Source organism: Squalius cephalus (assembly GCF_949319135.1).
Source record: "Squalius cephalus genome assembly, chromosome: 20".
In the NCBI taxonomy this organism is placed as follows: Eukaryota; Metazoa; Chordata; class Actinopteri; order Cypriniformes; family Leuciscidae; genus Squalius; species Squalius cephalus.
In genome coordinates this window covers 23,691,832-23,718,664 of record NC_137141.1, presented here as the reverse complement: position 1 = coordinate 23,718,664, position 26,833 = coordinate 23,691,832, and the positions used below count along the sequence as shown (strand labels likewise).

At 39.8% G+C, this 26,833-nt stretch overlaps 1 protein-coding gene across 1 annotated transcript in view; it reads left to right on the top strand.

The window, feature by feature from the left end:
• ush2a (Usher syndrome 2A (autosomal recessive, mild)) overlaps positions 1-26,833 on the top strand; it is a 210,294-nt gene that overhangs the window by 171,696 nt on the left and 11,765 nt on the right. Inside the window, exons 58-64 of the mRNA XM_079853829.1 lie at positions 2,235-2,392; positions 6,146-6,304; positions 6,610-6,772; positions 9,184-9,538; positions 19,382-19,609; positions 19,689-21,208; positions 22,919-23,240. Coding sequence (XP_079709955.1) covers positions 2,235-2,392; positions 6,146-6,304; positions 6,610-6,772; positions 9,184-9,538; positions 19,382-19,609; positions 19,689-21,208; positions 22,919-23,240 — 2,905 coding nt within the window. The remainder of the gene's footprint in view (positions 1-2,234; positions 2,393-6,145; positions 6,305-6,609; positions 6,773-9,183; positions 9,539-19,381; positions 19,610-19,688; positions 21,209-22,918; positions 23,241-26,833) is intronic.

The window sequence follows — 26,833 nt, the reverse complement described above, 5'->3', positions numbered from 1 at the left end:
GGATAAATCTGTTTGTTTCATTACTTTACAATCAGTGATTCGTAGATTGTTCACTGCATTCCTTTCACGTGTGTGTGTGTATATAAATATATATATAGAGAGAGAGAGAGAGAGAGTGTTTAAAAAAATTTCAGCATGCAAATCTGTATCTTTCACACTGATTTGAACTGTCAAAACCATGTGTCTTCGGATTGGACAGTTTGGACAGGTCATTCAGTCACCTGACCTCCCTCTCATTGTCCCTCGGCTGCTTTTGTTTATACTGTAGCTTCAAACAGAGCAGGGGATAGCCATGACGTTTAATTTGCCGTAATTCCAGATGACCTGCCAAAAGGCATTCCCTTCTCCCGTGCTCTCCCCTTTCCCTTTCTTCTTCCAATTTAGCTCTGTAAGGAGCGTTACAAAGGCAGACGAGCGGTTCATTATCCAGACAGGCTATAGGCTGAAGTGAAACAGTTAACCAGGGTGCTGGGGGGTGTTCTGCAAGCACTCCTGCTCATCGATTATTTATGACAATGTTGATTAGCTGTCACTTACCTCACTATCGTAGAAAGTCTCTCTGACGAGTGAAATATTAACCTTTCTCCCTCTAGGGAAACAGGTTAGCCGCTTGCCACCTCGTTTGATGCGCCGCATTATGTTTATTCAACTTAAAGCATGCAACATACACACAGCGGCGACATACCTGCGTCGGCATGCACAGCTGTTCACTGGTGTGTTTTAAACGTGTTTTCTGATTAATGTCGCTAATGCTTTTATTGCACATGATGAGCATGGTATATAATAACTGATGTGACTATTTTAAAGGAGTAGTGCTGGAACAATAGTTAATGTGAAGGTATTAATGGCTGGCTATGGAGTTTATGGCAAATTAAAAGCCTTTAATGTTGAACATGACCCACATACATTGCTAATGCACACCTTTGCACTGACACCCATCTCTGTTTAAAAGGTAAATCTATCTTGTGAAGTCATGTATGTCTTAAAAGAGCTTTCCGGCGAGTGTTTTTATAACGTTAATACATGCGTATACACACATACACACACACACACACACACTTCCCTTTCTATTTATATGCATGTCCGTTCAGAGCATCTGTCACGCCTGTCACAGATCACAGTGGAGGGGCTGATCAGCATTGCATTAACAATGTCATCTGTTAAATAGTATCACACTATATCGATCCAGCAGGGACTTTTCCAATGAATCAAGTATAATGTAAAAGCAGAATTACAAGAAGGCATAGCCATCTGAGCATTTTCTTTTCTCCATTTATATTGGAAGTAAAATAGTAAATTTCATGAGTCAACAGCTGATTAGTCGACTAATTGAAGATTTAGTTATTCATTCATTCATTTATTCTGGTGAAAATCTCTTTAAGAAATTATGTCTTTTAAATGTATTCTTTTTAAAACACTGCCAGTTTATTTTGTGATAATGAAGTCTGTCTGTACAGTTACTAACTAAAGGGAGCCATGCTACTAAAATAACTAGGGAATTTTTGTAGTCGTAGTGGCAGTTCTGTTTTCTTAATATACACTTCTGACCAGCAGCAGTGAAACATGACAAAACTGTTGCTGCTTTTAATGTCAAATTGTACTGCACACTCTCTCCTAAACTGCCCACGCGCTCTCGCTCATTTGTGGTCACAGTCGTGAAATTCCACAGGCAAAAAAGGTCCATTGTCTGTCAAAAGTGTATAAAAGTCATAGTCACTTTCAAACCCAGTTCTGTTGGTCTTTGCATAAATCTGTGTAAATTAAACCTGTAGTGAATTCTGTGTGGGGAAATTTTTCGCCTTCATTCTAAATTCCAGATTTTGTGTAATTCTATTGTAAAGATTCGATTTCCCCCACACTTTTTTTGTATTGATTTGCTTTATTTGTTGGTTTTTATATCTGCTGTTTGCTAGTATTACTTCAGCTTGGTTTCCCATTCCTGAATTTAAACAACATTTGCTTTGTTACACCTCATTTCTGAGAACTCTGATGAAAGACTCACATCCTTAAACAAAACTATGCTTGCTGTGAAAGACACGGCTTAATGGCAGAATCAATGCACCCGCCTCTCCCGCGGACAATGAATAATTAAACGCAGCGTCGACTCCCACCTGAAATGGAGAATCGCTGAAACAGAGGCAAATTTAACTTCTGTGACAGGAGACTTTTAAGCTAATAGCATAATTTAGTTTCTCAGTTGACTTATTTATCTCCTATCCATCTTTGTTTCGCAGATATGTGTACGAGTTGGAGGCCACCACCAGCGGCGGGAGCAGTCTCAGTGATAGATACGTCATTCAGACCCCCGTCTCCTCCCCGGAAAGGATTCCTCCTCCGAATAATGTCAGCCTCCACGGCCCTCGCTCCGTCTTTGTTGCCTGGTCACCCCCAGGTAATGTTTACAACCTAATGCGCTATGCAGCCTCTCTATTTAGCACTCAAGCATGGCTGATTTATCCCTGCTCGGGCCTGCGAGAGTGACGGCACGCGGGCAAGAATTTACGAGTGGCGTTGTGTGTAATTTACCAGGAGCCCAACATGGTCGTGGTGTACATGCATCAGTGCGGGCCGGACGTAGATGGGTCCCACCAATCAATTAACATTCAAACCTAAGTGACAGCTTTTCCTTCCTCTAGTGTGATTTAGAGGAGAGTTGTTTGAGATGCGCTCGCCCTTCACCTGCGTGTGTTCTCCCATCACTGTCCAGTCGTGTCTCATTCATTCTCTCCTTCTCCGCTGTTGCTGTGGAGTTGAGGTTAAGTTCAGGTATTGGATTGCGTGTACCAATTCTGATCATGTGCATGCCCGATCAAATGGCAGCACACATAGATATATTTTATTAATTAATATTTATTTAGAGACATTTAGCTTTCTTGGTTGTACTCTGAAGAATAGATGGAGGAATCACCACCCATGTAGCTTTTACAGGAAACTGTACAGCTTATGTAACAGTGAAAGAGATAGAACAGTCAAAATCCCTAAAACATAGTCTCTATCCAAAATACCTTTAAATTGCTACCACTTTTTTTTTTGGCAAAGTATTTTTATTCAATTATTCAGATGCTGTTTACTACTGGCGGAATCATTGAGATCCTCCCCATTTTACCCGATAAATACCGCATTCATTCAAAAAATATATGTATGTATGTACATATATAATATATGTATGTATGTGTGTGCGTGTGCATATATATATATATATATATATATATATATATATATATATATATATATATATATATATATATATATATATATATACGTATATATACGTATATATACATATGAAGAGTTCAGATGCAAAAGCCTCTAAGTGCCATCTGAAATTTTCTTCTAGAATGATAATTTTTATCAAGCTCGTATATTTAAGTTCAATAATTTCACTAAAATGGCAATGCAAATTACCTATGAATTGTCATTTAAGTGAAATTACTTAACTTAAATATACAAGCTTTATAAAAAGGAGCATTCTAGAAGAAAATTTCAGATGGCTTTTCATATATATATATATATGAAAAGCCATCTGAATTTTTTTTATATATATATATATATACACATACAGTACATACATACATACATACATACATACATACATACACACATATATATATATATATATCAGTATTTATTATAAATGATTTATCTTTGCACTTCTCTTTTTTTCAATTAATGCGCCCTTGTAGTCTTTAATCAAAATAACATCCGCTCCAACTGTTCTCTTCTCTGATGACGTGATTACTGCCGCAAGAGCGTGCCAACCTGTCACTCACATGAGATTGTAAGGCCGAAATTCCTGATAAGACTGAACACAAGAGCTCTCACATGCAATAAAACAATAAACTTACTAATCTGAAGAAAAGATCATGAAGCAAGGACACAGAAATCCATTTGCCTAATTCTGTCCTCACTCATCCTAAACCCCCCTTTCCCCACTCCTTTTCCTTTCACCCTGGTTGAAAGTTCACGAAGAATGGCAATATACCACTTATTATGTATCTTGTGCATCTGTTGACATCTTTGAGCAATTGATGTTATGTATTTAGCATTTCTGAATTGGCTTCTTATTGTTTAATTATGCAATTGGCATGATGCATTTTTACCTGACGAATAAAATGCTATATTTGATTGATTCTGTATTCTACTGAAATCATTTATTTATTATAGATTATAGTGGATTGTGGTGTTTCTGCAAGTATTGTGTCCAGGATAGGTCAAACTGAAGGGCCAGGAATGAATGGAGCATGGGGCACATCATCTGGGACCTTTTGATTACTGTCTATCACTGACTTGTGCAAGTTGTATGAACGTGACTATGAAAACTACACTTCTTGTTAAGAGCAAACATGTAGCGGTGACTTAAGGACATCATGATCCAATCAATTCCGATGGACAAAATCATGTCCCATCCTACATTCAATGTTGTTCACTACTATTTATGGGTTTATTGAGACCATTCATTATCCCAGTTAGGTTATTAAGGTGTGAAACTGTGTAACTAAAAAGTCATTTTCTGAAGGGGGTCCATGCGACGTTTCTGAGCTGAGGTTTGTCCAGTGATCCAGAGCGAGTTGTCATTGATGTGGTGTCCTGCATGATCTTATCATTTCTGTTGCAGGCTGCAGCCCACCAGCCTCCACCGATCAATCAATCACTCTGTTTACACTGTGAGACTGCAGCACTGGGCTCATCTGCACATCCCACTGTGCATGTGGGCCAAGTGTTCTCCCACATGGAGAGTAAATGCAAACTCTCTCTCCCTGTGGTTTGAGCTGTGATAGTTCATAGACTTCATCCCAGCATCCCAGACTGCTCTTGTGCATGCTCAGACCGACTACCCAGCCCACCTGTTTCACATATGTGTGAGAAACCCTTAGCATGTCAGATCTGTGTGTATGCATTCACCTGGTCATGTGTCGCAAATCTCTGCGAATCTGCATGCACGTATTTGTTTTCCCTCAAGAAGGTGCGGGTGGGTGGGTGTTTAAGCGTGTGCGTGCATATTCACACACTCAAGAGTGATTTCACAGGCTACATTCAAGCGGTCCTGATTGTCTGCCTCAGATGGTCCATCTTTTGTTATTATTGCCCCATTATGCCTCTCTCCTGTGAGAGGATCCCCTTAAACAACCTCAATTACACCATAAGAGCCCTTAAACAGCCCTGATACCCAGAGAAAACATTTACATAGCCCGGATCTTTTATTGACTTTACATTTCGAGAGAGGCGAGCGAAAAAATCTATGGCTTCAAACTACAATATCTCACGCTTGGTTAAGTCCGAATGCAGAAACGGGCACGGTTTTAAGCTGCACCTGTGCTTGATGGATCAGATCTGATAGCATGTTCCTTTTCTTTTCCTTTGTGCCATTATTTCTTATTAGACTCTCATTCAAGTTGAAAGTGCAAAAACTCCAAAGTCAGTGATTAGTTGTAAATAATAGAACTTAGGGACCTGTGCGATTGAACTTCTCAGGCAGGATGCTTTGATCAAAGCACCATCTAATTCCAGCGGGTTTTTGTGTCTCAGGCAAAAGACTACATCTGCTCAGGGAGACGGCAATGAAGGAAGTTGAATAATTTAACTTTTTCATTTGTAAAGATAATCAGCCCGTTCTGAATACATCTCAGGTCTCATAAATGTTGAATAACCTATCAGCCTCCAGTTGCCGTAAATTATGAAAGGCGCTAGTGATGGGAATATTAACAAAGCGTGGATGCCAGGACTCTACATTCTTTAGTTCAAATGCATTACCAAAGACCGTGTGCGTGTCTGTGTGTTTCGGACAGCGGTGGGATAGACGAACTGGGGGAAGTGCCTGCTTGGCCAGAAGGATGTTGAATCAAGGGCAAAGCTTCCCAAAGTGTCAGATCCACTGTATGTCAGTCCTTGCACTGTATTACAAGTACATACGGCTCTTTGTATATTGCGATTGTGGAAAGGGTGAGCTGAGTGTGTTTTTGTTTTCATGGTGGATTATCACTAATCTCTTTGGTTAGTTTGTCAGTTTGGTGATTTGTCACTGCATTTGTGTCACGTTTCTACATTTTAGATTTGCTTAAACAAGCTTGTAATGAATTTCCTATCAATGGCCTTTGATGTCAGTAAAAGCAAGCAAATGTGACTTTCTGTTTCCGTTTGCCTCTAGGTGTGTATAATTTAAGTGCTCCTTTGGAATATAACGTCCTGCTCAATGCAGGCACTGAGCGGCCCCTCGTCCGCCCTGCCGGACCAGAGCACTTCATGCTACTACAAGGACTGGACCCCTACACCATCTACCACATTCAAGTTCAGGCCTGTCAGCCAGGTATTCTCCTACCCAATGAAACCTGAACACTTTAAATAGTCAGACAAGAGAATTAAATTATATGATTGGGATGTTCTGTATACTACATTTCAGCTTAGGTGAAGACAACAATCTGTCAATTTGGAAATATACGCCTCTGGAAACAATTAATGTTCCTAAATATCACCATCTACACTCAGGGAAAAAACTCAAAGAAACATATTCACACTGTTTCCTTTATTTTCATTTAGATATGTTGCATCAGTTCTACATATGTATCGTATAGCACATTGCTTTCATGTAAATATTTGTATGTATTTGTGCAGATGGTTGTGGTGTAGGACAGGGGGTGTCTGTTCGGACCCCTGAGGCTGCGCCTTTAGCTCAGGACCCTCCAGTTCTCACCGCTGCAGGTGCAGCTGTTATCGAGGTCCACTGGAGTCCGCCACACAAACCCAATGGCCTCATCACTAACTACTTTATATACAGGTACAAAGCACTCACTCTTACATGTAAACATCTTCTTATTCCAATATCACATTTGATTATTATTATTTTTTATTGTGAATACAATGTAGATTTTTATAGTTATATATGAATTAATTATTTGATTTATTTGATATATTATTAACCACTAGGGATCCTCAAACCCCCATACTAGAAGAAGACTTTGAGGTTTGGAAGAAAATATTTGGAACAATAATGTTCACTGTGTGAATACTTGAATAATGTTGAACACACAGGCCTAGGACCTCTGTAGAACAGATATTTTGGCTCTTTTGTGGACATGTTAACCAGTACTATTAACTAGCACTCCACTATCAATCTCAGCTGAAAATGCACTTTCATAAAATGATGCTGTCAGGCTAATGTCAGTGCAGAGGTTGCATTGGGAATAAGTGTGTGTGTGTGTGTTTAGGTGTGAGTCCATGTCAAGGCATGTTTGAAAGGAAGGCCGGAAACGTAGACGAACACAAACAGTAATTATGCCGTGACCTTGAGGTGAACAGGCCAATCACTGCTGGTTACACTTGTCAACATTTCCTCTCTACTTCCTGTGCAACTGACAGCAAGAAAACGCAGAATAGTGAGGAGTGCTTATGTGGATATCAGCTGTATATCAGTGACTGTGGTATCTGAGCGCAGGAAAGAGAGAGAGAAAGAGAGGCTGATCGGCAGCTCTAAATGGAAGATGACATTGCCCTGCTGACTTTGATTATTCCAGGCACATTCAGAGCCGTTTGAGAGCAATATGAAACAGAATGCCATGATGCTTGCACCCCGCACAGTGGGAATAAAGCTAAGACTGACATGGCACGATCACATCAGAATGCTTTGCTCTGCTGTTACAGAGGCATCCTTCAAGGAGAACAGGGAGCGATGTGCCGGGGAGTAGCCAACTCTATCATTACGCTGCCAACATTGCCCTTATGGTCGGAAACAACACAGCCGGCCGTGCTCGAACCTTTATTGCCCCACATCGTGAACGGCAATTTAAACCATTCAGGTTTTGACTTGAAGGATTCCAGACAATGATCAGATTAAACCATAAATTGAGACGTCTTTCCAATGTTTTCGCTCTAAGGATGGCTGCGAAAACAGTGTTTATAGCATCTACTTGAGTGTGCGATTGTGTGTGTGTGTGTGTGTTAGCGACAGTGTAAGGCTTTAGTCAAGGGCAGCACGGCTGTTGACCAGTGTCATTCATATGCAAGGTCAGATCAGTCTAAGCCCGCATAAATCTTAAGAAAATATCATTAGCATAGCCACAGATGCCGGGGCATTCCGACGAACGCATGACTGGATTTCATCTTGGCTCTGATTTGGGAGCGGGATAAACTCTGGCAAATACATCACATTCAGGGGGCAGTGAATTCACTCGTGGCTTAAAGGACTTGGTGTATTATTCTATCTGCTCATCTTAATACCGGCGATCAGCGCTGCGCTAAATGTAATCGGTTTAATGTGCTATTGTATATGTATTCAGCTCATTGGAGGTTATCTGAGATTGTGAAGTGAGTGTCCCCTCCTCAGGGATGTTTGTCCTCCACACTTTTAACTTATATTACACAGGAGAATTAGGTATTACCTGGGAGAGTCCTTGACTGCTATACAGAATTTTTGTAAATCAGTTCCTAAGAATACATCCGTGTTTGGATTGAATGCATGCAGTACATGTTGAAGATGCTGGTGAGACTGAGACAATAGAAGCATCGACATAATTCGACATAAGGATTCGCGGCCACAAGAAAAAGATAGGATCTCGAGGCCACGACTTTATTGCATTGTTAGATCATTTTGATCATTACCTCGACAAAATGATCTTGTGGCCAAGACAAAACTTAGTGAACCAAACGTGTATTTATCAACCCAAATGTATGAAAAACAAAAAGCCTAATACAATCTTGTGTTCCAGATGCAGTGTCGGTATGTGTGTGGAACAGACTGCTGATCGCAGCTGTGTGCTGTAGTTTAGCACCATGGTGTGAGACGTTCTTCTCCCCTGCCAGTCTCTGTTTGGCTTTATTTTAATGCGGTGGGTGAGATTAGGCCGTTGCGGTGCGAGCGGGGCCGGCAGGGGCCACATTAGAGCGGTGAATGTCATTTTCTCCAGCAGCATGGAAGCCAGGCCTCTAATGTGGAGGAATTAACGAAGCTTGAGCAAAGCCCAGAGCTCTGCTCCTGCTCCTCACCTCCTCTGTGTGCTCTTCCTCATCTCGGCATCCTTCCTCTGGCACCCCCACTGGATTTGTTTGTTTTTGGGCCTCATTTTTAACTGGAGTCAATTTTGAGGGTCTTTGAAGTAGCCGTTTTGTCAAGTTCTTGTTGTCGTTCATTCTATGGTAAATAAAGTATTTCAGATTTTTCATGTGATCTAAACTACAGTATATTCCCTCTAGACAACCAATTGGAACTCAGGAGGAGCTGCTGGTGTTCATCTGGACCGAAGGTCCTCTAGAGTTCATTGATGCTTCAGACTCCCTTCTACCGTTCAGCGAATATGAATACAGAGTCACTGCTGTGAACTCTAAAGGTTCTGTTTCCAGTTCATGGACCTCTGTCCGCACTCTAGAGGCAGAACCACAGGGCCTGGACGCACCCTCGGCCCACCCGGCTAGTGCCTACTCTCTTCTGCTGAGCTGGACCCAACCTAGCATACCAAACGGAGTCATCCTCAAGTATAAAGTGGTGTACCAGAAACTACCCAACGATCCTACGTTTAACTCCACAACTGTTACTGCTCTCACAGTTCTGGTAATACTCTTTTCTTCCATCAATTTTTGGTATTCTGTCTCTACACTGTGTGATAAGTTATAAATGTTCCATGTGCAAAGAAGCAAGACAAATGAGTAATGGGCCATGAAATAGAGCCCACAAAAAGATTTTGCACAAATCTATCAAATGAAGAGGCAACACTTTTTTTATCAGAGAGACCAGAATCAAAGAAACTATTATCGGTGATTATTATCAATAGACAAAACTATGCTACTGTTTCTGAGAGAAGTTGCGCAGATATAATGCTATCTAGTAGCAAGTAGTACTTCTTTCTGAAAAGTAATATATATACATAAGACAATAAAGGGGAGACTGGGCTAATTGTCACAGGTTTTTAGCCAGTGAATAGTTTGAGGGTTAGTTAATTTTGAAAGTCAGTTTCTATATGGGCACATTCTTTTAAAGAAATTATTTTTTTATTGAGCAAAGATCCATAACTGAAACAAAGACAAATGAAGGATTGTGTGACAGTAAATTCTTGAGAAAATCTTACAAACTTTCAATTGTTGTAAAATCATAAACATTTATATCACTTGTGGACAACTTGCAGCTTCTTAAACCTGCTTAAACTTATTGCCCCAACCTGTCCTTAAGAAAACACCCTAGTCTGAAAACGCAGTTCCAGGCTTTCAGTTAAATCTTTTCTAACTGAAATTATATTTGATCACTTAGTTGGCTATAGTTATATTATTTTCTTATATTATTTTTTTCTTTAAGTGTGTATTGACCCATTGTTGTGTTTTTGGTTGCAACGGATTCCAGTTCTCAGTTCAGCTTCAACACCTGAAGTTTTTCATTCTCCAGCATCAGCATCTGTCTGAGATCATCCATCAGTGATCAGCCCATTGCTTGCATGTTTAAACAGATTCCTCATCCGCTGATGTCTCCACCTATAAAAGTAGCCGCTGTGATTCATGGCGTTCTCGTGTTTGACACAGAGGAAAAATAGTGTGCTGCTTTCCTCGCAGATGCTCACAACTGCATCACGGCCAAATTAAAGGCTTCAGCTTGAGCTCCTGTTCAAAACAAGTGTGAACAGAGCCAGCTTGCCCCCTGATAGCAGCAACACCATAGGGGAAGAAATCCAGAACCCACTGAGGAGTTCAGCTTCTCCCACAGAGCGCCAGATAGATGCTTGCCTAATAGACAAATTAATTATTTTGATAGCAATTAATGAACGTCACCCAGGATAGGCCTTTTATCAGCACCCCTCTTTTCTTCGAGAGTAATTTACAGTTCCGCTTCTATTCTCTTGGCAGTCCTTTCAGGTTTTCTTGACCTCCAGAGGTCGGCTTCAGTGGCGAACGTGTGACGTCAGTTTGCAGTTAATCAGCTTGTAATTAATTTTCCATGTGTCCTCAGCCCTATTGAGTTATGACCCTGGCCTCCTAATGGCTGATGCAAATTTATCATTTTGCAAATTGTACATTTTTACTCATTTTAGAATATATCTTACGATTAAAAAACAAAACCGTCAGTAAATTTGAAAAGAATATGTTTTTGGGAATAAATATAATGTTCTGTTACTTATTAAAGCTGCTTGATTTTCTGTTTTTGATTTCTAGATATTAAAATGAGCATTCATCATAAATTTACTTGGTCAGTAGCCAAACAGCACCAAATATCAAACTATTATTTTAAAGTAGCTAAATGTGAATATATTATGTGTAATGATTAATCTTATTTGCTGATAATATGTAATACCATTATTTTTTGTTTGTTTTTCATATTCATCACAAACTAGGCTAATTTTGTTCTGTTTTAAAAGTAAGGACTTTAGAATCTAAAGCTTCATTTACCCGTACTGCCCTGAGTTTTCCCATGTTCATCTGCTGAAGACACTGTCCAATCACGTAACCCCTGCCACGGGGAAATTGTAGTGTGGGTATTAGTGCAATTTCTCACGGCTACATTTATAATCCATCGATCCTGCAGAATCTTTTTTTGGACACTGACTTTGTGCTATATCAGCTGTCCGCTTGCCATGTCAATACTTGGCCTGCAGTGGGGCATCATATTGATTTAGCTGTTGCCAACTGTTGAGTGGCTACAGGTTAATGTTCTCTGGTGGAGTGAATTTGTTTTTATGTCTGAGAATGAAGGATCATGCAAGTTCTATTTTTTTCCAATGATCTTCCTCTTGCTTTATAGTGTGCACGGACAGTCATGTATGCAGATGATACAACATTGTATTTACTTGCAACATCAATTGAGCAATTGACTACTGCTTTGGATGAGGAATTACAATTAGTTGTAAAGTGGGTATGGAATAATAAGTTGGCTCTAAATTTGACAAAAACCAATTAGTTTGGATCAAATTCTGAATTGAAATTCAAACCATAGTTTAATATATAGTAAATTGTTGATATTTGGAATTAATTTTTGCACCCCAGGAAGAGTAGGCACTACCTAGGTAGTGGCTAATGGAGATCCAAATAAACAAAATAAACTTATTGTTTAAATAAACAATAAAATAAAAGGATCATGCAAGGGAAAAAAAGTAGTCATTGCTGCTAGTGTGTGCACTTTTTCAATCTAACAATAAAAAAAAAACTCAACCAGAAATATATTTTAAAAATTATATGTTAATTTTTTTTTTTTTTAGAATGTATTATATTATTGTTTTTCCTTAAACAAATAATTGGTTTACAATATGCAATAATAGATGGAAATTTTATGTATGTAGGTTTCGTGTGCTGGTTGCAGCAATAAAGAAATGTTGGCAGGATCTAGAAGCAGCAGCTACTTTTATTAGAAACAAACTCAAAGAAACAAAACACTCCCAACACGTGAACTTGAAGGGCCGTGAACAGAACAACCAACCGAATATTGATTAGGACAGACAATGAACTGAAAGATGCACAGGCCTTAAATACAAGAGCAAACTAATTAACGAAATGAACTTCAGGTGCGACAGATAATCAAACAATGAGTAACTAAGGAAACAAACTGAAAACTTAACCTATCCAAAACCAAAACAAACAGATAAATCATGACAATGTAAAATTAAAGGGGAACTATGCAGGGTTTAGCTTAATTTACCTTAACTGAACAGCTTCGGAGTCATTGGAATGGTTATTTGACTTTTTTCAGGTTGAATGGTGGTCTTCTCGCACACACCCCAGCGCCTGTGACCGGAAAAACCACCCTTGCAACTTTGGGCCAGCAGGAAGTATCGCATGATATCAGGTCTCGCGATGTAACAAATTGTTTTACGGCACTCCACATATACACTATCTAAACATTTATATGGTAGCCTTCTGTGTATCATACATACCTCAGTGTAGAGTTCTCAACGGGCCTGAAAATTACAACCCGACCCGACCCGGCCCGTGGCTTTTAAAGCCCGGACCCGATGTAACCCGACACAAAAACATGAATTATCTGCCCGAACCCGGCCCGCGGCCCGACGCCGCGTCGGATTTTTTTTTCTCTCATACACGTATTATCATGACCAGCAGATGGGAATTCAAATCAACCTTTAATGTTCATGCCTTTTAACAATACAAACAACTGAAACAATAAACTTTAAATATATAAATAGGCTGTAGTAGCGACGGTGAATTCACCTGTGGCAAGTTTACTTCTCACCAACTCCATCTTCTCCAGACTAAAGGCGTGCACGCAGCGGCGTCAGGTCTGCCGCCGCCCCTCTCCATGATGCACGTTACACGCAGCAGCAAGACTTTCTTTACGGTGAACAGCAGCGATGATTAATAAATGGGGTTTTTTTTGTTGTTGTTTTTTTTTTTTACTGAGCGGAAAAGATTAAGCCCGAGGTCCGACCCGACCCGAGTCATTTGATTATATTTTCGACCCGAACCCGGCCCGAACCCGCGGGTCCCGTCGGGTTTGTCGGGCCGACCCGACCCGTTGAGAACTCTACCTCAGTGGACATGGCTCCGTACGTTTGCCGGCTTCTTTGAAAACAAACGCACATGACCAGAGGGAGAAGATGGGAGGGGGGAGAGTCGCCAACGAGTTTTGACGACTGTGTTGTCAAATATCTATTCTGAAGCTGTAGGGGGAGCTCTATAGAGAAACCCGCGAGCAAAAAGCGAGAAAACAGCGAAGAAATTACCAAAACTGCATAGCGCCGCTTTAATAATGTATCTATATTCAAAATGATAAATTAATAAATTATATCATATTTTATACATACGTATTGTATGATATAGGATAATATGGAGCTCATACTCGAAAAGGGAGAAAAAAACAACTCAATTTTATACGGAGGCCAAAAATTTGCAAAAATATGATATTTATATGGTTAAAAGGAAGGTGAACTTCTTATAACTTGTGAAACTCAATTAGATCTTTATAGCAGTATACCAGAATACTTAAATAAAATGTATATAATATAATATGTCTTAGTGAGATATCATTTAAATGCTTAGTTTTAAGCTCTAGTTTTTATTGTGGGGGGCAAAACATAATGCACTGCAATACAATGATCATTGAGAGAAGTAAACCTTCTTAAGTGTTCATCTTGAAATATTACTAACAATATAAAAGTTATTCTTATGTTAACTTCATAAAAATCTGTAAAGATTTCACAGATGCCTTTTGTAAAAATGCCTTTTACTTGCTAAAAAAGACGACAGATGGCATGTAGTAGATTGTGTACAACAGGTTTTTAGCAAGATCTGATCATCTCAATAATTTTAGAGGCCTTAGAAATGTGTGTATCATTTATATACTTTATAGGATTAAAACCAAATGTTATGTTTATGCTGTGATTGTAACATTGCTAGGGTCATCCTCGTTGAGCCCTGACCAGTAAACATGCTGTAGGTTTCAATCAATCAAAAGAGACTTTTGTGCTAGATGTTTGATTAAGCTTTAGCAATCACTGCTTAGACACGTAGGATGTGCAGATGAGTCAGATCTTGGAGCAGATGGTGTAATGCTGTTCAGTAGCTCTTCAGCAGAGAGGAGAGCTTGTGGTCTTCTGTGGTCTGAGCATGCCCATCCTTCTTTTTTTGGGGTGGGTGGGGCTGCTATTGATCCCTGGCTGTGCTGTGTGCCGTACCTCGTGCCAGTGCGTGTGATTAATGTGGACGTCATGGCGGCGGGACTGAATGAGGCTACGGAGCGCAGGCGGTCTGAGCCGCCAAAAGCTTCCTCCCTCACCATGTGTGCAGACGCCCCTCATTACCGAACACTTATCAAGCCTACATGAGAGATTAGGCAGGCCCAGTCACAGCCAGCACCAGACCCGTCCCATCCATTCCTCCCTTTCTTTCCCTCTTCGTCTTTTTCGCTCTCACACTCTCACCGCTATCGCCTTTTCCCTCTGCTTTCTCTACATACCTTCCACCGCTCTCTCTGCCTCTCTTGCTCTCTCTCCCCCTCCTGATCTTTCCAGATGTTGCTCAGCAGCCCCATGAGAACCCCAGCGATGGGAGATGTATTAATACATCCTATTGATTAGATCAGGACCCCTGACAGTCATTTGCAGAGATACCATCTGGCTGCTGTTCCAATGCCTTCACCCAAACAGGACGTGACACCTTATTAATCTCCACCGCCACTCTATAGACGCTTCGCCTTTTGCGCACAGAAGCCTGACTCTGTCGGAGTGGCAAGCGGAGATGCTGGCGGACCTGAAGGGTGCAAGAAATTAAGGTTATTACACAAATTGAGCCATATGGTCCAAATATTTCAGAGCTGAAATTTACTAGGCAATAAAAATTGCTCCTGCCTTCCTAATGGTGTAAATTACAGTTTAACCATGGCTCTAATGATGTCCTTCTGCTGCCTGTAACCACTCTAACATGAAGGACATTGTTTAAAAAATGCACAGGAAAAAAATGAGGAGGGGGGGGGGTTTGGGTTGAAACTCTGGCAGCATGTTTACAATCTGTTAGTTTATCATTAAGAACACAGTGAAGAGTGCATAAACATGATGGTGGAGCGTTGGACCATGTCTTTGTGTAGACTCGTTTACACACTGTTGAAGTGGAGCAGAATGATCCGAGCAGAACCCTGAGCAGCTCGTTTGGGCCCTTGTTGAACCCAAACTCATTTGCTGAAAGGACAAACAAAAGGGAACTCCCCATGGTCTGCGGTTTTTGATTATGGATTCCTCAGAGCTTTTGCAAGTTTTATTCTCATTTAAAGTTTCAGATCAGGCCGATGACATAATTTTCTGACCAATTTATGTCTATAAAAATTCAAAAATGTTTAGGTGTTAGAGTCATAGCCTGGTGGTTTTGACATGCTCTTTTTTTATATATATAAACTAAGCTGTACATGGTGTTCATAAGTGAGAATGTAAGTATCCTGGTCATGTTCACCCCATCGTTTCCTCTGCAAGAAATGTATGATTGTATAATATTAGTGCTGTCAATCGATTAAAAAATTAACTAATTAATCACACTTATATATATATATATATATATATATATATATATATATATATATATATATATATATATATATATATATATATATAATTAATTGCGATTAATCACAATTAAAAACATCAGGAGTTTTTAAAAATTTTATGTTGTAATAATTTCACAGTTACTCTCCAAATGAATGTAGAAACAACATAAGACAGTATATTTTAAATATTTTAAAGGCTTTTTATGAATGAAGGCCAGTATCACTGATACTAATACTGCTACTGACGTCTCTATGAAACTGATTTTTTTTTAAAACATTAATGATAGACTAATTATATGTATAATTGAAAGCTATCAATTTCAACATTTATTAGGCTTTAAAATAAAAAACTTAATTTAAGTGAACTTAAAACAATCTTCACATAAACTCATTATAATAAATGTCATATTTACCTGTGTCCTACCAAATAAACAGAAATTGAATAAAGTTATCAAACACTTTACAGTCTTAACTGCATTTAAGACTGCAACATTAATGTTAATCAAAGAACGTGTTTATTAGGCTGCTATCGCTTTAAGATCTGTCGCTGCTGTACATGACGTGGATCGGACATGCTGTCAGGCGCTTCTCATTTTCTCACAACTCTTTAAGTTCATTTAAGATGTTATTTAACTCATTCAAGACTGCTCTTATGAGAATACTCTACAAAACGCGTCTTTATGTGCGTCGTGTATGTGTCACATAAACAGGACATTCACAGACAGCGCATTCTCTTTTGACTTGTCACGCTTTAATGGTTTAAAAGCATTTGCATGAATAAGAGAGTGATCATATTATGTAACGCTAGCCAAAGGATGACAGAAAAAAAACAGATGCTGCGTTAAATGTGTTAAATATTTTTAACACATTAAACTGAAAACATTTTGACAGCACTAATATATATATATATATATATATATATATATATATATATGCAAGGAGTTGAAAATTAATGTAGCCCTACCTAGTATTTCAAATTAAAAAAGTATTTTAAAAATATAAGGCCATAATATAGAGTATCATAACAATAAAAATTCTGCTTTTATATTGGCTAAAATTTGCTTTTGGTTTGTAAAGTAAACACTCTTTTAAATCTAATTTCTGATGTAAAAATCAAAAGTTAGTGGCACTTGACTGCGTGTGCTTTCATTTTTATTTTCTTAATAGGGCTTCCATCATTCACGGTTCTGATTGTCATGCATACTCAGCCACAATCAGAGGAGGTAAACGGTACTTTCCTCTGTTTCTGTATATGTGTGTTTGCATGCATGAAGGGTTTGCTTCATCAGACACCAGCCCAGTCTGAAGAACAGCTGAGTGATTCAAGAGCCCTCTGTCTGATTGAGGCTTGGGTTGAACAGAACTTTACATCTAAACCACAAATAATTAATAGTGTCAAGGCATCTCAGGAACTGGGTGCTGTTATTAGTACTACAGAGCAAAAGGGTAGATGTTTTGAAAGGATGCTCTAAAGTCTCTAGACCCTCTCAACAGTTAAGCTAAAGTGTGTGAAGGAATGGAGCAATGGTGATATATTAAAGAGATAGTTCACCAAACATGAAAATTCTGTCATCATTTGCTCATGTCGATATAAACCTGTATGGGGAGGGGGGGTTATAATGGAAGTCAGGTTTAATGTTGCTTTGGACACCACTGACTTTCAATGTATGGATAAAAACAATCTTAAAAGAAATCTCCTTTTGCGTTCCACAGAAGAAAGTAAGTGATGACAGAATTTTCATTTGAAGATTTGCACTATATTCTATGTGTGTATAAAAAAATAAATAGACAACGAGGGGTATTCAGAGATGAATGATAATGTTTTATAAGAAAATGCATCATTGCATCATTTTATCTGTCTAAAACTCTCTGACAGATTATGAGTGCAGGTTACTTAAAACATGCCCAAAGGCTCAACTTTGCCAACAGCTCCATTTGATGCTTTTTGATGAGGCATTTCCCGGGTTCTGTAGCTGTTAGCATGATACTAATAAAATCTAGCTCAGGCTGAAGTCAGCAGTGGCAGGCCGGGACAGTATGTCTACTGTATGCAAATGAAGCAGTCCCACACCTTTGAAGGGTCAGGAATCTCCACTTTCATCTAATCAGCATAATTGTTGTGACAAATCCACATGGTTATTCTTAATTAAAATCATCCCCTGGCCCAAGCAGCCCCCAGCGCTGTCACAGGAAATAACACATATGTAAGCAGCTGATGAGACAAGGGAGACCTGTGCTCAGTTGAAAGAGGAAAAGAGGAAAGAAAAAGGGCTTTAAAAGGCTTCTTTCCCCTTTACAAATGACTGATTCCCTGAGCTAACTCTAAATGTGCTTCTGACTCTGATACCTCTTTAATGTTTAAATAGCGAGACCTCTTTCTGCCTCAATTACAAGAAGTCTGTACTCTGTGCTTTTGTCTTGAAGAAGAAGCCTGACTGCTTTGGCTTCCATAAAGAAGCCATGCATTACAGATTTAACAATGCAATTTTTTTTTTTACTTTGTTTTTGCCTATATATTCAATGGCTCTTAATATAAAATATTGTTTGTATTGTTTTTTTATATGTTTATGTGTGTGTGTGTGTGTGTGTGTGTGTGTGTGTGTGTGTGTGTGTGTGTGTGCGCGCGTGCGTGTTTATAGTAGTTTAAACACCTGACACACTCTTTTTTTTTTAAATAAGAAATGTAATTCTGTTATGCTGAGAATTTAATCATTTTATGAACGGTGGATCTGTGCATACCCAAAAGGCAGCATAACCAATTCTCTTAATCAAAACTTAAACACTTCCCATTTTAGGGATCTGTGCCATAAACATTTATTTGGAAATCTATAACAAAAATCAATTCTCTTAGTCGCTTTTTAATGGCTGCCTTGAGTATCCTGGATGAGCGAGCGCCTGCTTGTTAATGTCTTGGTGCCCATGTTTAGGAAAGTGTTTGATAGCATTGCCATCTAGGGGCAGGATATAAGTCTCTGTGCTGAAATAAAGTGAAATGAAACAGCTGTCTCTATTGACAATGTGCATATGTTTGCTGGTTTATAGTCCAAATGTTCTCAATTTTTCAACCACGTAAAAAGGTAGCGTTTTAAATGCTTCAGTGCCTCCCAGCGATGTAATGGATTGTGGTGTACAATCTGCATAGGGATGTTACTGAGGGATGCTGTAGTTTTACTGTTGATGGTAAGAATTATGTGTTGTTGTTTTTTTCTGGTCAAATTAAATTTTATTTTCAAGGGGAAAAAAAAACATTTACAATAATAGTAGGAGTAATACTAATAGTAATAGTTATTATTAAAAGTAATAATAATAATATAAACATCATTTCTATATTTATTAAATATTTTTTTAATTAATTATTTGTATCAATAATAATAGTAATATTGCTATGTGAATAACATATACTAACAATATATTTATGTATTTGTGTTGTAGGGTAACATTTTTCAGGCTCATGTGTTTGGGTTGGAGCCGTACACCACATATAATGTACGTTTAGAGGCAGTTAATGGAGCAGGTCAGGTGTCTAGTCCTTGGACCACTGTTCGGACCCTTGAAGCCTCTCCAAGTGGCCTGGCTAACTTCAGCGTGGAGAAGAGAGAACACGGTCGAGCATTGCTGCTACAGTGGGCTGAACCAGCCTCTCCAAATGGAGTCATTAAAGTATGCAACCCACAATGATGGTAACATTGCAATATCACGCTCCAGAATCTGTCATCATTTAACATATTTATATCCACAGATGTACAACATCTTCAATGAGGACAACTTGGAGTTCAGCGGCCTTGCACGTCAGTTCCTGTTCCGCCGTCTGGAACCTTACACGGTGTACACGCTCGTTCTCGAAGCTTGCACTGAAACAGGCTGCACGAGGTCCGCACCTCAACGCGTAACCACCGAAGAGGCCGCCCCGTCTTCTCAACCGGCTCCTACGGTACAGCAGGTCCAATCCCGCAGCGTGGAGCTCCGTTGGTCTCCACCTGCCCAGCCCAATGGCAGGATCTTGCAGTACCAGGTTCTGGCTGTAAGTGTGGAGGATGGCAGGGTACGGAGTGATGAAGATGACTCATTGAGAGCCAAGATTGTTTTTATCCAGAACGACACCCAGGCTAACAGCTTCTCATATAATATGTCTGGCCTTCTGCCCTGGAGCAGGTACAAGTTTCGTGTGCGTGTTTCCAATGCGGCAGGATATACTGATAGCCCCTGGCTCACGGTTCACACCAAACAAGCTCCTCCTAGAGGATTGGCTCCTCCGGTTGTCCGTCATATAGAGGGCAAGCCTAATGAAGTCTTTGTTGCTTGGACACCTCCTTTGGAGCCCAATGGTGTTCTTCTGACGTACAGGATTCAGAGGGACAACGTTGGCTTCCATTTCAGCTTCGACTCGAGCGTGTTCAACTACACCGATGTGGATTTAACCGCATACACTCTCTACAGTTACGCAGTCATTGCCTGCACTGTGGCTGGGTGTGTTACCAGTGAGCCGAAGCAGATCAGGACGTTAGAAGCCGCCCCTGCTAACGTGGAGCCACCTATGGTGTCTGATGTAACTTCCTATTCATTCAATGTGTCGTGGACTGTTTCATCCATCCAGAATGGTGAGATTGTGATGTATATTCTCAAAATGAACAATGAGGAGATCTACCGTGGGAAACGGTCAAGTGTGCTGGTTTTGGATCTACAGCCCCACATTTCCTACAGCCTCGTCTTGACGGCCTGCACCAATGGGGGCTGCACTGCAAGTTCACCCATTCCAATCCAGACCAGAGAAGCACCGCCCTCAGGGATGCCCACTCCTACTCTTAAAGTCACAGGCCCTGAATCAGTTGAAGTCACATGGAGAGAGCCTGTCCAGCCAAATGGAGTGATCATAGGGTATGAGCTCCGTCGAAATGGGAGCCTTATATATACTGGCATGGACACCCGTTACCACGACTTCACCTTACTCCCCAGTGTCGAGTACAGCTACATCATCACTGCCAATAACAGTCAGGGTGCTGCTACCAGTCTGCCGGCGGTGGCCAGGACACAGCCTTCAGCGCCCTCTGGTGTGGCTCCCCCCAGACTGCAGGCCCTAGGGCCATTCAGCATTATGGTGCAGTGGGAACCCCCTGCACGACCTAATGGGGTCATCATCAGCTACTCACTTTACAAACGGGACCCTGCTGAGCCCAACGTGAAACGCTTCATTTTCGCTTCGCACCACAGTGCGTTTCAGAGTCAAAGTTTCTCCCTCACTGCACTAAAGCCGTACTACAGGTAACAATACAGGCATGCAAGTCTAACACGGTTTAGTCAAGGTCAGGGAATTTTGATTTGTAAGGTAAATACTTACAGTTGACCAAAAAAAAAAAAAAAAACCGAATTGCTACTTATAAAGCGCATGTGTGTATATCTGCTTTATAATCTGCTTCATAAGTAGCTACTTTTTTTTTATATTTGAGGTTTACTGTGAATATTTGCCTTACAACATAAATATATTACCCAGGCCCAAAAGTATCTGTTCATTAATGAATAGCATTTATAATTATTATGTAAAAAACAAAACAGTTTAGTTGACTTTGTTCTTGATTGCGACTAGTATAACCACCATTATTTCGACTTCGAGTTACTTCACGATTGCCTCCGGTTGGAGAGAAATCCCTGCTGTTGTAGCCCGTATTGCAACCACAAAATAAAACAAAAAAATTTCTCTAAAATTAGCCATTTGCTTGGTTTTTGGGGCTAAATATGGATGGATCAATATAATTCTTAAAGCATCTTTAAATACAATTGTATGTTGTTGTTTTTAACTATGCCCAGCTGAATATCTTAATATACATTTAAAGTCCCCGTGAACCGGAAGTTGCAAACGACTTTTCTCCAGTGTTATGACGTATTTCCAAGTGAAACGGAATATTGAACAGAGGGCAGGGTTTTACTCTAGCGCTCCTCCTCTCAATCTCTCGCTCATAGCAGACTAACGGCTTGAGGGGAGTGGTTAAGCATTTCAAACCAAGCCGCCAAACCTACGTCATCAGAAAAAGACGCCATTCCAGACCGGAAGTAACTTTTCAGATTTTGATTAAAGATTACCATGGTAAAAAAAAAAAAAAATTATATTTACTTGCACGGATTAATTGTTCACCACAAGACTAGTAATATGCGCTAACAAAGTAAATAGGGTCAATTTTGATTTCATGGGGACTTTAACTGGTCAAACTTTTACAGTTGCTGCATTCGAGACAGAAATACTGATAAAACAAATGAGAGAAGGAGGAAAAGGAGAGAGAGAGAATCTTGGTGGGGGAGGGAATCAACCTTGAGCCTTTTCTAATGTTTCCATCCTTGGCATAGACAAAGACGGTCAGAAGGAGGAGGCACTCAAATGAGGGATGACTAAAGTCTGGAGCTGTATATGTATGTTGAAGTGAAAATCCAGATAAGTGGGGTGATGATAATGGTTCATCAACATTATCAACTCGCCACTCATTGCCTCTTTCAGATGACCGTCCCTTTATTCTCCTGCTCTCCTCTCTTCTCTCCCTTTTGTCCTTCAGTCCATCGCTGATGACCTTCTGAAGGAGAAAACTGTTCTTTGTCTACACTATTGATAAATAACGGTTCTTTTTTACCAGGATAAGCACAAAAATTATATATTTATATTCTTAAATATTCTAAATCATTTAAAAAAAAAATAAAAGTAAAAAAAAAGATTATAATCATAAAAAATATTTGGCTTCTTTAACTGAAGTAAACAGCATTGTTGTACATTACACACTGATATTTTACAACCGTGTTTATTATTTTTATGTTTGTTTTTATTTTATGTATTATTATTTATTTTCATATATAATCTACTATTGGTTGTTTAATTTTTTTTTTTTTATAATTATGTGTTATTATTTATTTTTATTTTTAAATATTATTTATTTATTTATTTATTTATTTAATACTTATTTGTATTATTTGTTTCTGTATTTTTTGCAGGTACGAGGTAAGAGTGGAGGCCTGCACCCTTTTAGGCTGCGCTGCTAGTGACTGGTCTTCAATACAGACGCTTGAATCGCCCCCTACTGGCCAACCTGCCCCCCTTCTGGAGCTGCAAACTAACCCTAAGGGCATACAGACAGTCTTTTTGCTGTCCTGGTCTCCTCCAGCTGAGCCGAATGGGAAATTACTGCACTACGAGCTCTACCGGAAACATGTGTTAGACACTGAAAGCCGATCTGCAACTACACTGGTGTACCGCAACTCATCAACCTCCTGTCATGATGACAAACTCCTGCCCTACACAGCCTACCAATACCAGGTCACACGGCTGTTTCTCATTTCACTCAATCGTATTTTACACTATAAAGTGCTTAGGTGACCATCATCAATATAATTTTATATAATTTATACCTTTATAACTTTTTCAACTTTTATATAATTTACTATATTGCACAAAGACAGTTGACAGAGGGTTGCTGTTTATTTGCTAAAGTGTTTCTAGTCGTTTCTAAAGTCATTTCGAGGTCATTGCTTAATGTGAGCCTGTGTTATTTTAGTAATATTTAAATCATTTTATAGTGTTTATTAATATTTAATTTTTATATTTTCTGTTTTTATTTTACACTTAGTTTTAGTAGTACTGCTTTTGATATTTTTAATCGTTTTTAGCGAAAATTTTAATTGAAGATTTTGTAGTTTTTCATTGAATATTTATATTTTATTTATCTTATTTTATTTCAGCTTTATTTCAGTTTTAATAGTTTTTGTTTTAGTAAACAACAACACTGCTATAAGTCTTTCTAATGCATGATGTTTCATGAATATACAATTATCCCTTTGGGATACTTAATACTTTATTATTATAGTACATAACATTCTAGTCTAAACATGATGGTCCTCAAGGAATATTTAATTAGCATGATTATTTGTTGCTGTTGTGTTTAGTGTTTTGCTCATCTATACTCTTTCATTCACGTAGACAGGCGTTTAATCTAACTCACTATATTCATCGCACCACCGTCCTCTTACGAGACCTTTCTTAATTGACAGCCTAGCCTTTGGAGCAAAATAACATTAGCATTTGACTGTCAGGCTTGAGAGGCGTGGGCTGATCAGGACTAAATTGATAGAGTTTGCCTGATTGTTCCATCTTATTTATGAGCGGTAATTTATGACAGCTGGCGGGCGGAGCTGAGTGATGACGGACAAGCGACAGGGCCATTAATCTGAGCCTGGCTGAATGCTGACGATTACGATCGAAGCCATTGAATTAGCTGTTAGGCCTCCAACATGTACACGTATTGGAAAGACCTTTTAATGCCTATTGGCTTTCCCTGGGGAAGCTGCTAACTATACTGAATGTGTCATGTATGTCTATGTCTGCTTATTTAATGGTATCAAATTCTGTTCGTCGACCATTTGAAGTTTCAAGGAGTTAGGACTACCACCACTACCATCTTTATGTTTTTGTCCTAATGTCACGGAGTCGTCTCCCTTTTTGTTGTGTTTCGTTCTACTTGTTCTCACACAAGGGCATGTGTCCCTGTGAAATCAAACCCATCCCATGTTAAGAGGCTACATATTTTATTGACACTTTTATGTAAAATCTTAATTAGCCTAGTGCTCATAACAGAAAAGGGAACTTTTGGCCCTGTGTCCATAACTGGGGGCGTGGCCACGGCCAATGAGGATCTGTCTCCGGGCAGATTCGGCCCTAGTGGTGTACACCCACATCCATTAGAGCGCGCTCATGAAATAGTTTTATTTTCCCGCGTTAATTACAGCTCTGTATGCAAGTGCTTCGGTGGCAATAAAACGTCTGCGCCGCATACAAGGGCATGAAGATGTCCTGCCTGACTCCACTTTAAAACGTAGCACTCATATCTCTTTTCACAAAATTCCTATCCGGGAATCGGAATGATTTATCAGTGAGAAATTAAGGTTATCGCACTTCTTTGTCCCGTGTCATTCATAACGCCGCTTTTGGCCACACGCACACGAACGTGTCACTCTTTCTTCCTCACTGTCTTCCTGCCAACGTGACCTTTTCTCTCTTTGGGTGACAAGAGGCTGTTTCCGTGACTGCCCTCCTTCTCTTCTGTCACCCCACAAGACCTCCGTCACCCACTTGCGCTCCAACACGTCTAGTCGTCAGTTTGGCAGTGGAACGGCTTCGGATGGGAATGTGAAATCAGCCGGTGCCTCGTGCAGTCTGTGCGTATTGCCACTTAGATCTATCATCTGGATTGATCACGGTGTAATTGCCTATTATTGAGGCTAATTTAACCCTATCCACAGGAACATCCATCTGCCGCCTCTATTATAACTGACAATCTACAAATTACTTACCCATGCAAATAGTGACCCCAGCTGACCTTTTTCTACTCTTCCTGTGTAATTATACAAACAGCTCGTCTAGTAAATAAGATTACTTCACCTTTCCATGTGTTCATTTACTCCTTGATGAAGGTGAAATTTAATTTTCATGTAGATTCAGGCCGGAGTGATTCTGTAATGGATGCTGATGTTTTGGCTATTAACGACTGCAGGGCTTAGAGAGTGCAAGACTACTGACTCCTCAAAGTAGTTGAATGGGTAGTTTCCTTTTGCAAAAGGCGCCAGGTGGGTCCATCAGGTGAAGGTGACTCCTCTTCAAGAGTAGGATGGTGCCGAGTCTCCATTCTGTCTGCAGGGCCACTTCAGAGCCGGTGTCTGTATCAGATCCGGTCTTCTATCAGCCCTGTAGGTGTTAGAGAGACCACAGGCATCTCAGTACACTCACCTGTAGCTTTGCATAATAAAGTTCCTTCCTTTTCTCATGCACATCTATACCAGTCGGTCTCAACTGGTGGGTTACGACCCAAAAAACGGTAGTAGGTTTGTTCTGTTGCAAACAGCAGAGGAAAAACAATGCTACATGTTGGCGCTGTGGTCTAGCAGGTATATTTATATAACATTTAAGGGCCATAACACACCAAACCGATGGTCGTCTATCGACCAGCGTCAGTCCGTCAGTGAGCATCTGTCGGGAATGAAGAAAGTAATCGTCATGATTGATTTTCAAAATGGTTGCCAAGCGCTGCTTTGTTTACGGTTTGTATATCTGCAGTCTTAGTTTCGGTTTCGCTTTTTGAATGACGAATATAGACTTTTGATCATTTTGATACCTTACACGCAGGCGGTGTGTTCAAGCACAGCTTTGTGGCCCAGACAACACAATCGGCTTTCATCGCCGCTAGTTCTTTGACATCGGCTTAGTGTGTCACGGCCTTTAAGGATAAGTTCACAGATTTTCAACCAGCTTTGAATTGTTACAATGTCCGTAGTATATGTAAATGAACAATATATGCTCTTTCTCTGTGTTACCTGCACCCAGACATTTTTTAGCTAAGGTTCGTCGGATGACGCTAAACACATCATTTTGCATCATCCACGTTACAGTAGATAACTGTAATAGACAGACTAACAATAGACTGTAACCTCACGTTACAGTCAGATCGACAGAGGGACGGCGGGAAAATCAAAAGTACATTATGGGTATTGAAGTTTTTGGCAAACTGGAGCTTCACAACCGGTGCGTCTGAAATCGCGTACTGCCTGAGTAGGTACTACATTTGAATTTGAACTTACTTTGCAACTGTTAAAAAAGTATGTTCTATATAGTATGAATGTGTGTAGTATGAATATAATCGGGACGTACTACATCCGCCATGTTGTCATTATCACATGACCTACCAGCGTCAGTTTCGTCACATCACCTTCATTCATAAATCCTCTCCTGTGTCCATCGAATGCACACTTCAGAATCTTGCCGGAAGCAGTAGGTCATCCGGGCACTTTTTGCCTACTGTTTTTCAAATGCTATGTATTCGGACATACTACTCTGTTGGCGTACTGTTTTTCGCATACTGT